Raw genomic sequence first — 16,165 nt, forward strand, 5'->3', positions numbered from 1 at the left:
AATGAATGTGGGTATTCTCATACTCTTCTCGAACCCACCAAATAGGGCACACTTATGATGAAATGGATTTGCAGCTAGTAATTAGTGTTCGTTCATACGTACACATTGTGCTTTTATTCATTTTTTTTAATATGGAACAACTTTCTTGGCAATTTCAGTTTGTGTGTGCAAAATGCTAGTGTGCTGCGTTTCGTAACAAAATTTGAATTATTCAAAATTCAAATTTTACTCTCTCTTTTCAAATTTAAATTGGGATGGGCAAGGAAATTTCGCCATTACGGTAATATCGGTGTAAATGACAGAGACAGTAAGATGTTGTCCAAATCACATTGCAGGGAGGTAACGTAAACAAATGGCTTTGACAAAAGAAAGGTGCCCTAAAATGGCTCAACGGTATTATCGTTTGCATAGTCAACTCTTCGCACTCACATAGAAAGACCACTAACATTTATTTGATTTGAGGCGCATTCATGTCACATGAAAAGTCCTATACCCACAATTAATTTCATAATCGACGTGAGAAATGGCAGATAAATAGGAAGCTTAGATTTGTAAACGTTGCTGCTTTCCTGATTTTTTCATGTTAAGTTGAAAGAATCATATGTGAGGTAGAGTGTTGTACAAGATACAATGAACTATGAAGTAAACACAAAGAAAACAGGAAAATGTCAAATTTATAACGCGTAGAGGATGTTTTTTTTGGGTATAAATACAATTCATGTCCAAGGCAAAGATCATCTCCAAGTGCATCAAAAGGCACTCTATTCACAGTTTCATCGTCTTGATTTTGTATTCAGTTTCGGAGGATTTATAATAATAATAAGCCATCATGCGCAAAACAAAACTCAGGCTTCAGGGTACGTACAAGGAATCCCAAAAACAAGAGATTGAGAAACTCTTGCAAGCTTTGGATGGAGTAGGGGAGGTTGAAGTTGATTTGCAAGGGAAATTCGTCATCGTACACCATAATCCAAGATCTCAAGATGGATCTGCCTTAGGTATATCATGTTATATGACACTAATAATTATTTTATCATCATGACATGGTATATTTTGATTTTCATTAAGAATTTGTAGCAATATTTTATTGATGGTGTTGATCATATTTGTGCAGTTAAAGCGTTGGGGAAACGTTTCAAGGCCTCAATTGAAGGGTTTACAGACTATTAGATTTGTATTTATACAGTTCCTCTATGTATATAGTTGCTTTCCTCATATTGTTCCTTTTTTGATATTGTATTTATGTATCTTTCCCTAAGTGCAGTTAGCTTCAGGCTTGCAAGTCTCTTTTTGTATCTTGCCCCATGAACAGTTAGCCTTGGTGTGCAAGTTTGGAGCAATTAGCTCCCTTTTGTAATCATTTCATATGTAGTGGATTATTTTGTGGGTTCACTCCCACTATAGTTTTTCCCATTTCAGGTTTTCCACTTATAAAAGTCTTTGGTGTTCATTTGTGGTTGATTTATGTTAAAGCTCATTTTTCTGCATACATGAAGTAATGTGGTTTTGTATGTTTGCTATTCAAAAAATTTGTTTTTGTTGATCCCCCCCTCTCAACATCCGATTTGTGTTCAACATAGTCATGAATAAGAGGCAAAGATATCGAGGGGGGAGGCACAAAGATGGATGGATAAAAAAATTTGTGATAACTCTTGCTTGAATATAGTGAAAATGGATACTAGTTTTTCTATTAAAGAAATGTAATATATGCATCTAGCTACCACAATTTTATTTTACGTAAATATTTAATAACTATTCAAATAATTATTTTAAAAATAAAACAATCCTTAATTATTTTCTACTAACCCATTAATGACCACACACACTAAGTCCACCATAAATGTCACTACAAACAAGTAATACTAAAATTTATGAATAAATGCATGTAAAAAACATTGCATCAAAATTGAAGATCAAGCATATAATTTCACCATATAATTAGATATGTTTCATCAAAAAAAATGTGAAATATTTGCCAAAATATCAACATGAATTTAAAATTTGAAGTACCTTAGCTTCATTTGTTCACTAGAGTTAGTGCATTTCACTTCAAAAATTTACATTATCCTTTGCTTATATGCTAGAGTTTAAAACAACTCAACCATCTAGATAAGAAACATGTATCCATTAAATTGAAAGTAGAGTTTAGAGTCATCTGAGGAAACGTCAAAATACCTCCATGACATCTGAAAGGTGAAGGGGATAGTTTTTCTTGGTTTAAGTGTAGAAATGGAATAGAATACTAATTTCTCCATCATTTTCATTCAATAATCTTTAAGTTTCAAGAATTCAAAATATTTCAAACCTAAGTGAAGATTATATAAAACCAAGGCCTTAACAAACTCATTCCATTGAACTTGCCTATGTACTTAACATATAGAGTGCAAAAATTCAAGGGGTCTAAATATTGAATACATGGTGAGTGTTTTAGGTCATGTCATGTGCACTTCCATATTTCTTTCAACACTTTAATTTTAAATTTAATTTTTACAACAAACTCACATTTAACATGAAGTCAAATCAAATTGTCATACCTTTAACACATTTAATTATTGTGCTTGGAAATTAAAATTTTAAAACTTGTGCTAAATAATACTAGATTGTATAGGGTAATAATGGGGACTGAGAAAGAACTTACAAGTGAGAAAGCTAAAGAAAATTGGTTTAACAAATATGCTCAAGACTTCATATTCCTATGTTTAAATGTGTCTCTTGAACTCCTCTTTCATGTGGAATCTTTATATACATAAAGTGAAGTATGTCTTGCACTACAAAAATCTTTTGTCATGACTAAAAAAATATTTTGTCATGAGTTAGAGAATGAGCTCATAAGTTTGAGACCTAGTCCCTTTGACACCCTAAAGTAATTTTTTACTAAGTTCAAATCAGTAAGATTGTAGTTTAAAGAATATGAAATAGAAACAAAAGAGGATCAACTAGTTCTTTCCATACTCACCAAATCATGTTATGACTATTTTTTGTTTGTATCTACCTTCTACTCCATCAAACGGTCTCTTATAACAATGTGGAATATGCCTTATCTAGATAACTTTGTTGATAACTTGACTAGGAAGTATAATAAGTTAATATATATGGGTACATTGAAGTTCTTAAAACATCAAGTATTTATTACAAGGAATGATAAACAAAAAAATTTGAGAAATAAGGGGAAGAAAGAAACAATCAAGAAGAGAAACAAATATTAGAAATTATAATCCTTTCAAACCAACAATAAACATATTCAAAAAAGGGGAAACCTAAGAAAAAAAGTTAATTGTTCCTATTGCAAGAAACTTGGGCATGATGAATGAACAAATTGATGATTAAATAGATTGGTCATCTCACATATATTCTTGAGAATAACATAGGTTTTCTTGAATATATCAAAAAATATTCATTAGCCCAAAAATCTACTACGATAAAGAAAAATAAAAAGAGAAATCCAATTTCAATTATCAAGCTTTCATTACATCATCATTATTAGCTCCATATTGGATCATTAAATCATCTACCTCACACCATGCATGGGCTACTGATAAGTTTATTTTTCTTTCTTATATATTTATGTTGTATGTCTTTTATCACTTTGGGTTATGATACTCCAATAATATTTATATGGAGAGATTTTTCTAAATTTAAAGTTGCAACATTCATAAATAATGTAATTATACCTTATCTTTGAATTAATCTCATATCAATGTATTATATTGGCAACAAAAGAAAAGACATGGAAATTAAAATTTCTTTATACATAGTTGAGAATAGAGATTTTTGTAACAATAATTTATTATCCTTGGGAATTTAATATCACTAAGTTGGGTTGCACACTTTTTCATATTTTTCACTTGATATCTCTCCTATAACATTTCTTACTCACCTAAATGGATTTAGCAAATTATGATATGAGTGGTTTGGCCACCTTAATTATGACTAACTTGAGAAACTAATCCGATAGGATACAGTTATAGGGCCATTCTCTAATATTTTGTGTGATTATTTTGCCCTTTAGAAGTATCCTAGAGAGAAATTTTATTTAAAGGAGAATTATTAATTAATACGTCATTTTTTGGATATTATTCATACTAATTTACTAGGGGTGTTTTGCCATCAATATTTTACTAAGGCAAGGTATGCTATGACTTTCATAGGTGACTTCTATAGATACACCCGATTCTACTTCCTTTAGCACAAATATGAAGTCTTTAATAGTTTTTTAAAACTTCAAGTCTCTTTCTAAAAAATAGTTAGGGAAATCTCTCTAATTTTGTTAACGCCTTGAGAGGTATGATGAGCACAAAGATCTTGAAAGAGAATTATAGAATTTTTTTATTCCACCTTCATCTAATAAAAATATTATCATAAATTTGGTTTGATCATATCTCAACCACCCACATCTATAAGGTAAGATAAAAGGTGTTTTATGTGAGAACTATGGTAAAAATGTATCCGTGACCGTGAAATTTAGATAGTTGGAGACCATAGACATGAAGAAAGTATGAGGTGTAATTGATGGTGAAACAAAACCAGCACCTGAAGGTTGAACAAGAATATTGCACAAACCAAATGAACATGTCTTCCAAACTACAATCCTTGGATCCACATATCTGGAAGCCACCGGGTAATTTCCAGACTAGTCTGGCAAACAACCTTATTGTTAAAAAATAAAAACAACTTACCTCATCATCTGAGAAATCAGAGTACCTGCACACCTAATAGTACATCATTCACAGAACATAAATATTATATCAAATCCAAACATCATGATCTTCATAAAGTAGAAGGATGCAAAACATTCTTCTTCTAGAACATTAAATATTGTTTCCTACATATTGAAACTTCTTGTATTGTAACCTTCTAAAAATAACTTATGTATGCAAAACATCAATACTAACCAACATAATAACATCTAAACATCTAGTCCTAGATCATATAAATTACCAAACACTTGCAATAAGAAACAAGCAACAACCAGGGTGGAAAAGCTTTTTGAATAGAGTTGGGTGGGAAAGTTGATTCTCGTAATTGTGATAGAATCTCTGCACCTCCATCACATGGACAAAAGGATTCAACACACTTGGTGAAGTGCATACAGATTGAGATAGCAAGAACGATGGGGACCCATCTAGGGACCCTCCTTTTGACCCTGGAGATAAGGGAGAATCACGTGATGGGGTCTCAAATGGGGAGGGAATCTTAAAAGAGGGACCTAAGAAAAAAAATATTGTTGTACAGAAAGATCCCTTGAGATCTTGGACCGATATTATTGGATCGAGGGCTGGAATTCAAGGGTTGAAACTCACTGGAAAATCTTCCTATCCTTGTGTTTTTGACTTATTTGACAAGGCGGCGAGTAAGTTTGCTATCTCTATTCCTGACGTTGTCATTGATCATAACATAACTCTAATGGCCTTCACTTTAGTTGGGAAATTTTTTGGTCCTAGACCAAATATTGATGTGGTAAGAGATTTTTCCAAAAAGAAATCTTTGTTATGCCTAAAGGGTTTTTTCCTTCAACTTTACATGCTCAGAAGATTTGGAATTTTCTATGTGGAGGACCTTGGATGGTTGGGAGATCATTTCTCTCCTTAAGAAGATGGTCCCCTAACCAAAAGTTAAATGATTCCTTTTTTAACTCGGCTCCTATTTGGGTTAGGTTGCTTGGTTTTTCGATGGAGGTTTGGTTTGAAGATGTCTTCAAGGGTATTGACAGTTCCTTTGGGGATATTCTTGCCATAGATTCAATTACTACAACTAGAAAAAGGATGGTGTATGCTAGGATTTGTGTTAATGTTTTTCATAATACTGATCTTTCGTCTTCAATTGAGATTTTCTCCAAGTTGGGGAAATGGGAGCAAGCCATAGAATATGAGTCTTTACCCTTTTTTTGCTTCCATTAGCAAAAGGATGGACATTGAGCCAAGGGGTGTCCTAGCATTAAGAGAAATCTTCCTAATGGCAAAGGGTCTCATAAACATATTTGGAGAGAGAAACAAAATAAAGATGATGGTACCTTGCAAGGGGAGATGCATTAGAAAAAGGGGATTCTGGCCCTCACCTCTATAGGTCCCTTTTATTAACAAACAGATCCCATCTCTTTCTCAAATGCACATATCAGAAGATCTGGGCAGTGAGGGATTTAAACCTACAGGCATTGACTACTCTGCCATGCCTCAAGGCTAGATTTCTACTTCTAGTCTTGGTCAAGAGGTTATTATAGAGGTAAGTAATCTTGAAGAAGGAGAAATTGAAGTTCCTCTAACTAGTGGAATCTTGTTCCCCAAGTAGAAAATGAAGATTATTTCATGGAACATCAAGGGCCTTAATGGCCTTCACAAATAGGATATTCTCTAGAATCTGGTAAGAAACCATAAAGTGTATGTTGTTTTAATCCAATAAACTAAGATGAGTAAAGAAAAAGTTGAAAAAATTAACCTTTTTAAATCAGGAGGGGTTATTGGTAGTAGCTCTGATGCTTCTTTTGGTGGTGTTGCTATCTTCTAAAATATGAATACCATTGAGGGTGAAACTATTGTTGTTTATTGTAACTTGATCTCTTTTAGGTTACATCATAAAAGGGATGACTTCAATTGGGTCCTATCTAATATATGCCCCCAATACAAAGGCGGCCAGGTTTAGGTTTTGGAAAAAGATAGAGAAGATGAGGGGGTTTTTGGCTCTTGAAAGTCCCTCTCCAAGAAACTAAAAAAATTGGGGGATCTCAAGTTCATTTGGATAACAAAATGGATTTTATGGATCTCATCAATAATATGGCTCTTCTAGATGTTGAGTTTCAAGGGGGTTCCTATACTTGGTCTAACAGGAGGGATGGTGATGAGCTGATCCAGGTAAGGTTGGATAGATCCCTGATTTCTAATGAATGGCTTGCTAAATACCACTATTATTTATTTACCATTAACAAACATGGGTCAGATCATTTCCCCATCTCCTTCAGTGCTGATAATCTTGTTAATAAACGCAACTGTCCCTTTAGATTTGAGAAAATATGGTTATCTCACCCTTCCTTGGAGGAAAATATATTTAGATGGTAGAATATTTCTGTGGAGGGCATTGTGATGTTTAAAGTGGTTAAGAAATTAAGATTTTTCAAGGACAAAGTCAGATCTTGGAATAAAGAAGTCTTTGGAGACATTTTTGCTATTGAAACTGCTTTACAAATGGAGTTAAAACTAGTCCAAGATAGTATTCAGAAACAGTAATAGAAGTCTATGTCAAGAGCTAAAGAAAATGAAAATATTTCTAGATATCATAGTATTATAGCCAATGAGAAAGAATTTTGGAGACAAAGATCAAGAGCTTTGTGGCGTTTTGCGGGGGACAAAACTACCAAATATTTCCACATGTCTATTATGAAACACAAAGCTGCTAATAGAATATCCTTGCTAGTGTTAAATGGAAATGCCATTAATGAAGAGGAGGAGATTGTGGCTGAGGTTGTTCATTATTTTTCTACTCTTTTGACTGTTGAGCCTAATCTTCGCATAAGAAGTCAGGACTCTTTGCTGAAAAATATCCTAAAAGTTATTGTGGATGATCATAACAAAAGCTTGTCGGCTATTCCTATGGCTGAAGAGATTAAAAAGGCTATCTTTTCTTTTTTAGGGAGATAAAGCCCCTAGTCCAAAGGGGTACCCCATTTTTTTCTTCTAGTCTTTTTGGCACATTGTGGAGAAGGATATTCTTAATGTTGTCAAGGAATTCTTTGGGTCTAAATCTCTTCTCAAGGAAATCAACTCAACTTTTCTGGTTCTTATCCCCAAAATCTTTGGGGAAGACTCTTTGGACAAATTTAGACCTATTAGTCTCTGTAATTCTTTGTACAAGATTATTTTCAAGGTGTTCACTTCGAGGATGTTGGATGTTCTCCCCTCCCTCATTTCCCTACAACAAAATGGTTTTGTTCTGAGAAGGCAAATCCTGGATTCCATTATGGTTCATGAGAATAGTCACTCTCTGGTTGTCTCCAAGAAAAAGGTGCTTCTTATTAAGCTTGATCTTTCCAAAGCCTATGACAAAGTTGACTTATTTTTTCTAAGAAGAATTCTCCAAGGTTATGGCTTTGATGATAGAGTCTCCAGTATTATGTGGCAACTTATCTCCACTCCTACTTTCTCTATTATCATTAATGGGTCCCCCTAAAAAAATTTCATGTCTTTGAGGGGTTTAAGACAAGGGGATCCCATCTCCCCCATCTTGTTTACTATCATGACTAAAAGTTTGAGCAGATATCTTCAAAATATGGCTAGTACTAGAGAAATCACAGGATTGAGACCCTCTTCTTCTAGTATTTCATGTTCACATCAACAATTTATGGATGATACCATCCTCCTTGGCTTTGCCACTATCCATGAAGCTAGATCTTTCAAAGGTGCTTTAAATTTATATACTGAATCCTTTGGTCAGAGTATTAATTGAAACAAAACTTTGGTCTTTTTTTATCAATACTCCCCCTCGGAGGCAGAGAAAAATTGATGACATCATTGGATGTTCAGTTGAGTCTTTTCCCTCAATTTACTTAGGTCTCCCGCTAGGATTATCCCCTCCTGATTTCATTTGGAGTTCCATTATGGAAAGGTTCAATAAGAAGTTGGTAGGATGGAAAGGTAACTTTCTTAGCCAAGCTAGGAAACTACAGTTGCTAAAATATTCACTTCAAAATATTTATGTTTATGCTTTGAGTCTTTTTATGATCCCTTCCAAATATGCTGATGCTATTGAGAAAATTCAGAAAAGATTCTTATGGTCTAGAGTTGAAGATAAGAAAAAGATGCCTTTGGTTGTCTGGGAGAAGGTTTTCTTACCTAAAGATTTGGGGGGGCTTGGCTTAAGGGAAATTAAAGACTTTAATAATGCTTTTCTTGCTAAATAGGTTTGGAGGTGTTATGGAGATAGAAATTATTGTAATTTGGTTTGGTTCAGCAAATATCTTAATGGTATTCCTAATATGGTGTCTTCTTTCATTCCTCTGATATTCCACGTGGTTCCTTCATCTGGAATATCATTCTCAAGAATAAAAAGGTGGCTGAAGTTGGAGCTGGTTGGGTTTTAGGTAAGCGTTCTTGTATCAAATTTTGGGAAGATGTTTGGATTTTTTATGAACCCTTTGTTTGTGCCCTGATCTATTGCCCTTTGTAAATATTTGCAAAGCTAGATTTGGCTCTTTTGTCTTTGACTATTGGAAGAATCATTCTTGGGTTAATCTGGAGGAAATCAATGTTGTCTTTTCTCCAATCTAGCAAGCTATGTTGTATTTGTTTGTTAATCCTTCAATTGAAGATTGTTTTATTTGGAGGTCAACCAAGGATGGATCTTTCTTTGTGGCTTCAGCTATTAATAGATTGGTTTCTCCCCTACCCCATCCTCCTATTTGGGCCAAGGCTTGGGTTAAAAACCTCACCCTTAAAGTTAATATTTTCTTTTGGCTTCTGCTCCAAAAGAAAATCCTTACTACTGATAACTTAAGTAAGAGAGGATTCTTGATCCCTAATAGATGTCATTTGTGTCTCAATGCTGAAGAATCTATCTCTCACCTTGTGCTTCACTGCCCCTTCATAATTGACATTTGGAGTTTAGTCTTGAAGAAATGGAAGATAACTTGGGTGTTTCTGGATAAGGTGGAATATTTCTTTGTTCAATGGAAGTGTCCCTATTCCATTTCTTTTATCAAAATTTGTTGGTCCTTGTTATGTCCCTATGTCTCATGGCATGCTTGGAAGGAAAGAAACAACCAAATCTTTAAGGAATCTTTTTTTCAGCTGAGATTATTTTTGACAAGGTGTGCAAAGCAATTAAAGAAAATCTGAAGTTAATTTGTAGTGGCATTAACGACCTTCCCTACACTTCTATATCTAAGGAGGATAAAGGATCTTTGTGGAGGGGGGGGAGTGGTTAGAGATTCTAGTGAGTTTTGTGTGGCTGTGGTGGCTCTTCCCTTGGTCTCCCAGACCAATCATATAGATGAAGCTATAGATTCTACGGAAAGTCTTATAATCAATGAGAAATTGTAATTTAAACAAGTGTGGATAGAAGGGGATTCCTTAAATATTATCAATTGACTAAAAGGATTGGCTCTTGGAAAATTAAAAATATTGTTATTAGAGCCCTTAAGATTATTGAAGGCTTTGATAGGTATGTTATAGTGCATACCTATAGGGAAGAAAACAAGGTTACCGAAACTTTTTCTAACTTAGGAGTTAAGTTATCGACCCCTTTTATGTGGCAAGGTGAAAACAATGTCCTTAGAGGCTAATTAGAGAAATAATTTTTTGATCATATAAATGGGAAAGGATGCTCCCTTGTTATCTCATGATGGCCCTTAGATCGAGTTGTATCATTAATGATGGCTAATATAGTGAGAAGTTTCTAGATTGCATGAGGTGGAGTACCCCACACACTATTTGGGCGATTAAGAGCTTGCTTTGACTCAGCTATGCTATTCTTTGTGGTTTTTGTAGAGTTGATATTTTATCTAGCAAAGGAGGTGTAGCTGGAATTGCTAAAACCATGGGGGGCAATATTAACAGGAATGAGATGACTAGCTATGAAGGTTGGAAGAAGTAACAAAAAGTTTGGAGAAGATTACAAAAAGGGGGGATAACCAATTATATGGAGAAGCTTCATGAGAAAAAGGACTAGGTTTCCAAACTCTTTGTCAAGGGATGGAATAAGAAGAGAGTCACCCTATTTGGGCAGATAGTGAATTTGGATGAGAAGCTGATTGTGGAGGTTACAAGGTTGTTGACAGAAGGGGTCAAGTTCTTTAGGGATAGAAAATTCTCTAATAATGTAGTGAAGGCCTTTCTCAAGAATGAAGACGAAAAGGAGAGGCCTATCAAGCACAACAAGACTTACTTCATTCTCAACTAGGTAAAAAGCTTCTGGTGTAAAATGTTGAAAGTGATAATGGAACTTTTTATGGTTGATGGGAGGTTTACTAAATTTTATAGCTACCATTTATGTTACTGAATCATTTTAGATATGGGAATAAGGTTTCCTTTCCCCTTTATCCGCTTTCTTCCCTTAATGACTGTCTGGCTGACCGCATTAAGAACCCTAAGTCGAGCCTTTCGCTCATCAGGGGTTAATCCTTTTAATTTATAAGCATTTGGAAGCTAGGTTTAACAGGGTTAAGGCTAGTTTGGATTATAAAGAGGAGGAGTATATCCATAGTGATGGTTTAGATGATTCTGAGTCTGATGACAAGGTTGTCGCCTCTAACCCCCCTAAGAAGAGGGTTAGAATCCCCAAGATCAACAATAATATTTTTTCAAAGGAGGAAACCTCTACTAGCAAGGTGAAGCCAAAGGGAAAGGTAAGAGGATTAATTTATCTGATTTTGATTCTAGGGATAAGCAACATCCTAAAGTTTCTGAAAACTAGGAATCAGAACCAATGGACTTGGATTCCCAAGACTTACAAGACAAGCTATAAGTGATGTTTGATATCTTGGGAACTGCTAGAAGTGCCTTGGTTGATTTGTATTGATTCCAATGATGGGCATTTCATAAAACTAAGACTCTGCATCTTAAGTAGAGAATTTCCTTAGCTAAATTGGAAGGGATTGAAGGGATTGTGGAGAAAGAGGGCCAAGAGAGAACTAAGGAACAAGGGAAATGAAGTGTTTTTGAAAGCAATGAGTGTGACCTGTGGAAATAAGATGAAAAAGGACTGGTGTTGGACTACCTTCAAAAAAATGGTGAATCTATAGAGCTTTTTAAGTACAGATATGATGAAAGGTTTGGGGAGATCAGCTTGAAGATGTAGAAAATTGAGATTGCCCTCAAGAAGATCATGGAAAATAGTGCGGTTATGGTGAGAGTGTCTACTACCAATATGTCAGCTAGGGTGGCTAGATTGGAGAAAATGCACAATGAAAGGAGATTTGTGGACCTGGAGATGGATGTTGGGGTCTCTAGCTCCAAGGATATCCCTCGCTCCACGAGGAGGATCAAAGAAAGCACCAAGGTTGTGGAGGCTTCTATGCCTCAAGATCTTCTTGACCTTAAGGAAGCTACAAGGACCATGTTAATGTTGAACAAAGAGGCTACTGATAGTCTCAATATTTTTGTGTAGTTGGGTGGTTGTTTTTTTTCCAGCACCTCACTGGTTTTTTGTTGTCTTTTCCTCTAGTTGTTGTGCTTTTGTTGTCCTTTTCTCTTGCGAACCATTTTGTTTTTATGTTGTTAATGTTGGTCTAGATACTCTATTGTTCTATCTTTCAAAATAATGTATGGGGTTTTGGGTTCCCTCAAAACCTATTTTTTCTTAATAAAAAAAAGCAACAACTAGGAATGACATATAAAATAGAAATCTAAGACAACGTAGTGCATCAACAACCATCATCTCCAAGTTTCCATATATCCCTATCATAGCTAAATATCTATTTAATGCATACATAAAGTGATGTGACACACCAGACAAGGTACCATTTCCTACACATAAGACATAAATACTCTTTCTTGCATATTGAAGCTTACTCAACATTTCAAGTAATCAAACAACATGTACCTGTTCTCTTTTCCATCGAAAACATCCACAACTATAGATGTCAAGAAAGCCACAGACACAACTACCATCAAATAGATAATCAACATCTGAACCCATAATTAGTAGTGTGTGCACTAGTATATTTGAACCATGTAGTCTGCATGATTGATCATCAACTAAGCACCAGAGAAATGATCAACAACTAAATAATCAAATCATCAACCGAAACACATCAACTAATAACCAATAAAATTATTGACTAAAACATAAATACATCATCAAATCATCAACTGGACATCATCAGATTATCAACTGATCACTAGGAAAATCATCAACTGAAACACATCAACATATCAGGTGAACATAAGACAAGTTTGACATCAATGATAACACAAACAAGCATTATTTAGATTTTCAACAATTTCCCCCTTTTTCATTGATGGCAACACTTGGACCATCAAAATCTAATAAAATATCTCCCCCTTTGACATTAAGGACAAAGGAAACACAATTGAAAACAACTACTTTACCATCTTACTTCCTAATAACTAGTGATAAGTACACATGTTTGCAATACAAAACCACCAAATTGCAACCATATAATTGCTCCCCTTGAGAGAAACCACTACATCAAAAAGATAAACTATAAGATTGCACTGGATAGATGCACACCTTTATCAATTAACAACTACATTGTGGACTTCCAAAAACATCCAGAAAATCTCCATAAAATATCTTCCCACACTTTGACATGCCGAGGACATCTCAACACCCAAAACACGAGGGGGAGGGCACACTAGATATACATTTAGCTCTCCATAGATTAGTTTTCATAAGAAGAATCAGCACCAATAGAGGGTGTGAATCCAACTTCATCATTTTCTTCAATTGTCTCATCTTCTTTCTTTACCCAAGTTATCTCCATCTTTTATCTTTCTTTATTCAAGTCAATATTCTAAACCAAACTAGTCTTCTCATTATTCCCTCTACAAAATTTGGCAGTGTGTCCTAATTTGTTGCAATTATAGCATGTTGGACCTTGTTGTTGTCCACTTCTATTCATTCTGCCACCATCAATTATTTTGAATCTTTCATTAGACCTACACTCAACAACTTTATGCCCATAATTGTTGCAAGCATAACAATATCCGTTGAAAGACTGAACATATCTACCACAATTTGTACTTCCATATCCATTCCATGCCATACTACTTCTTCATTTAGTATCTCTATGTCGAAACTTCTTGCATGCATAACATCTTCCATTAAAAGATTATTTTTTTATCTAATCTCTACATTTGCTAGCCTTATGTCCAAATTTATTATAATTGAAACACTATCAATTAAACATTTTTAATTTGATTTGACTTCTACTTTCACTAGTTATATATCTATTACCACAAAAAAAAAATTCTCATTGAAAGTTGAATACCTAGTTTGAGTACTGGGAGAACTTTTGACATTCTTCTTGTTTCAACTAGAGTGAAGACTCAGTGATATGTACTAGAGTCAATCAATTCAACCTTCACCATTTTATTTTATTCATTCAACTGGGTTTCTGTCAAGGTAGACATTGGTTCCATTTTCCTACTTTCTTCCACCTGATTCTGCTCTTCCTCCATTATGCTTATCTATCTATTACCTTTTTGAGTAACCTTTTCTTTAGTTTTAGGTTTACATACATTTTTAGTTTGATATTGTTCTTCACATACTTGCACTAGTAGGAAATTGTCATCACTATTATCCTTCACACACTAGACATTTCCCTTAGCTCTTACTCTTTCTGCAACAACTTTTTCGAACCTTCCTTTTTTTATTTCACATCTGGTATTTATAAATATAATCTCGTACCATTTTTTTAACATTTGACTAACACTCATTAAATTATGTCTTGGATCTTTAACATAAAAGATAGATCATTTGTCTTATGCTTACCATCAATAGTAATGCTTCCTTTTCCACAAATAGAAGTTTCCTCTTCTCCTTCAAATTTTACTAATCCGCCACAATAATTTTCAAGGTTAATGAACTTCCCTCTATCACTTTTCATATGGTTTGAGCATCCAAAGTCAATAATCCAAGCTTTTGGTTCAATTTTAGCATGAAAAGTAGTTATTTCTTCCACTAGGTTTTCACCATTTAGTCTTCCAAGTCTTCCCTTATCCTTCTACTTTGTAGGAAAAAACAAAGACTCTTCATTTGCATCATCATCATCTTCATCCTCAGATGAATATGCCTCCATTGAGAAAAATACCCTTTTTCCATTACCTTTGTCATCTAGCTTCTTGTCTCTATCATTTATTTTGTATATATCCTTCTTCTCACCATCACTTGATCTCTTTTAGTCTTCCTTGTACATATGTATCTAGAAATATAATGACCAATTCTTCCACAATTAAAGTATTTTAAGGGTAACATACCTTTGTAGCTTTGGGTTCCTCTCTTCAGTCTTCTCTAAAGTTTTGTTTGATTTCATCCATATCTTCACTTGCTTCTGGTTCAACTTCAGGCTTACTTGACACACTGAATGCAACCTCTTTCATTTTCATTTTGATAGCATTCATTTCATAAATATCATAGGAAGATAGTGAACCAAGGAGTTGATCCATTGTTTACTTATCCAAATCATGACCTTCTTCAATAGCACAATTTTGAGGATTGTAGGTTCATGGTAGAGTCACCAACACTTTTCCGACAACAACACTTTCTTCCATTTTTCCACCAACACCCTAGAATTTATTATTCCATTCACTCTGTGTGTATAGCCTTCAATATTCTCATCATCAAACATTCTTAGGCTCTCAAACTTGTGCTTCAAGTTCATTATCTTGGCTTGCTTTATCTTTGGATCTCCTTCACATTCATATCCTAGTTTCTCCAATACATCTTTGGAAATATTCAATCTTATAACTCTAGCAAATATTGTATCATTTATACAACTGATAATTGCAACTCTAGCCTTATCATGTTTCTTAACCTCATCTAGAGTCTGAGGACCATTTTATGGAATAGTAAATCCTATCTTGACAATTTCTTAGACTCCATTTGGTAAAGTTTCCAAAAAACATTCCATCCTCTCCTTCAAATAAGAGTAGTTTGTGCTATCAAACTTTGGTGTTTTTAGTTGGACTCCTACACCATTCTAGATCTACCTCAAGTAATTATGCTTCTCTAAGAGGAACCATCATTTGATACCAATTTTTTAACACACTGCATTACTGAGAGGGGTGGGAATTGGTCCATATCAATTCCTTTCATATCTATATAATAATTAAACTTATACTATAATTATAAAGCATAAAATCATAAAATAAATCAACACATGAACACTAGATTTATGTGGAAAACCCTATAAGGGAAAAACCGCAATGAGAATAACACAAACAATATAATAAAATTAATTAAGTTTTTAGGCTCACTTCCAAGGAGTAATATGAACTTTATGGACTTGTAATGCTCAGACACACAACCTTGGAGAAAGATACAAAGAGACTTATATAACTGAGATGCACTAATTAGGGCTTGATAAGGAAGTCTACCAATAGATTCACTGTCCATTCACAGGCAAGAGAAATAGCTTAAAATAAAATGAGGAATATCTCTTGATCATGAGATAGACCTTGAACCTTGGTTTGAAGCGAACAATATCATGGCCAACACA

The 16,165-nt window shown here is 34.4% G+C and overlaps 1 protein-coding gene across 1 annotated transcript; it reads left to right on the forward strand.

Moving 5' to 3' along the window:
• The first annotated feature begins 752 nt into the window (after window positions 1-752).
• LOC131874491 (cadmium/zinc-transporting ATPase HMA3-like) lies at window positions 753-1,324 on the forward strand. The gene is made up of 2 exons (XM_059217897.1): window positions 753-998; window positions 1,115-1,324. Exons 1-2 carry the CDS (start codon window positions 830-832, stop codon window positions 1,168-1,170), a joined length of 225 nt encoding a protein of 74 aa, XP_059073880.1. The 5' UTR covers window positions 753-829; the 3' UTR covers window positions 1,171-1,324.
• Window positions 1,325-16,165: the final 14,841 nt, after the last annotated feature.

This window comes from Cryptomeria japonica, chromosome 3 (genome assembly GCF_030272615.1).
Source record: "Cryptomeria japonica chromosome 3, Sugi_1.0, whole genome shotgun sequence".
NCBI lineage: Eukaryota > Viridiplantae > Streptophyta > Pinopsida > Cupressales > Cupressaceae > Cryptomeria > Cryptomeria japonica.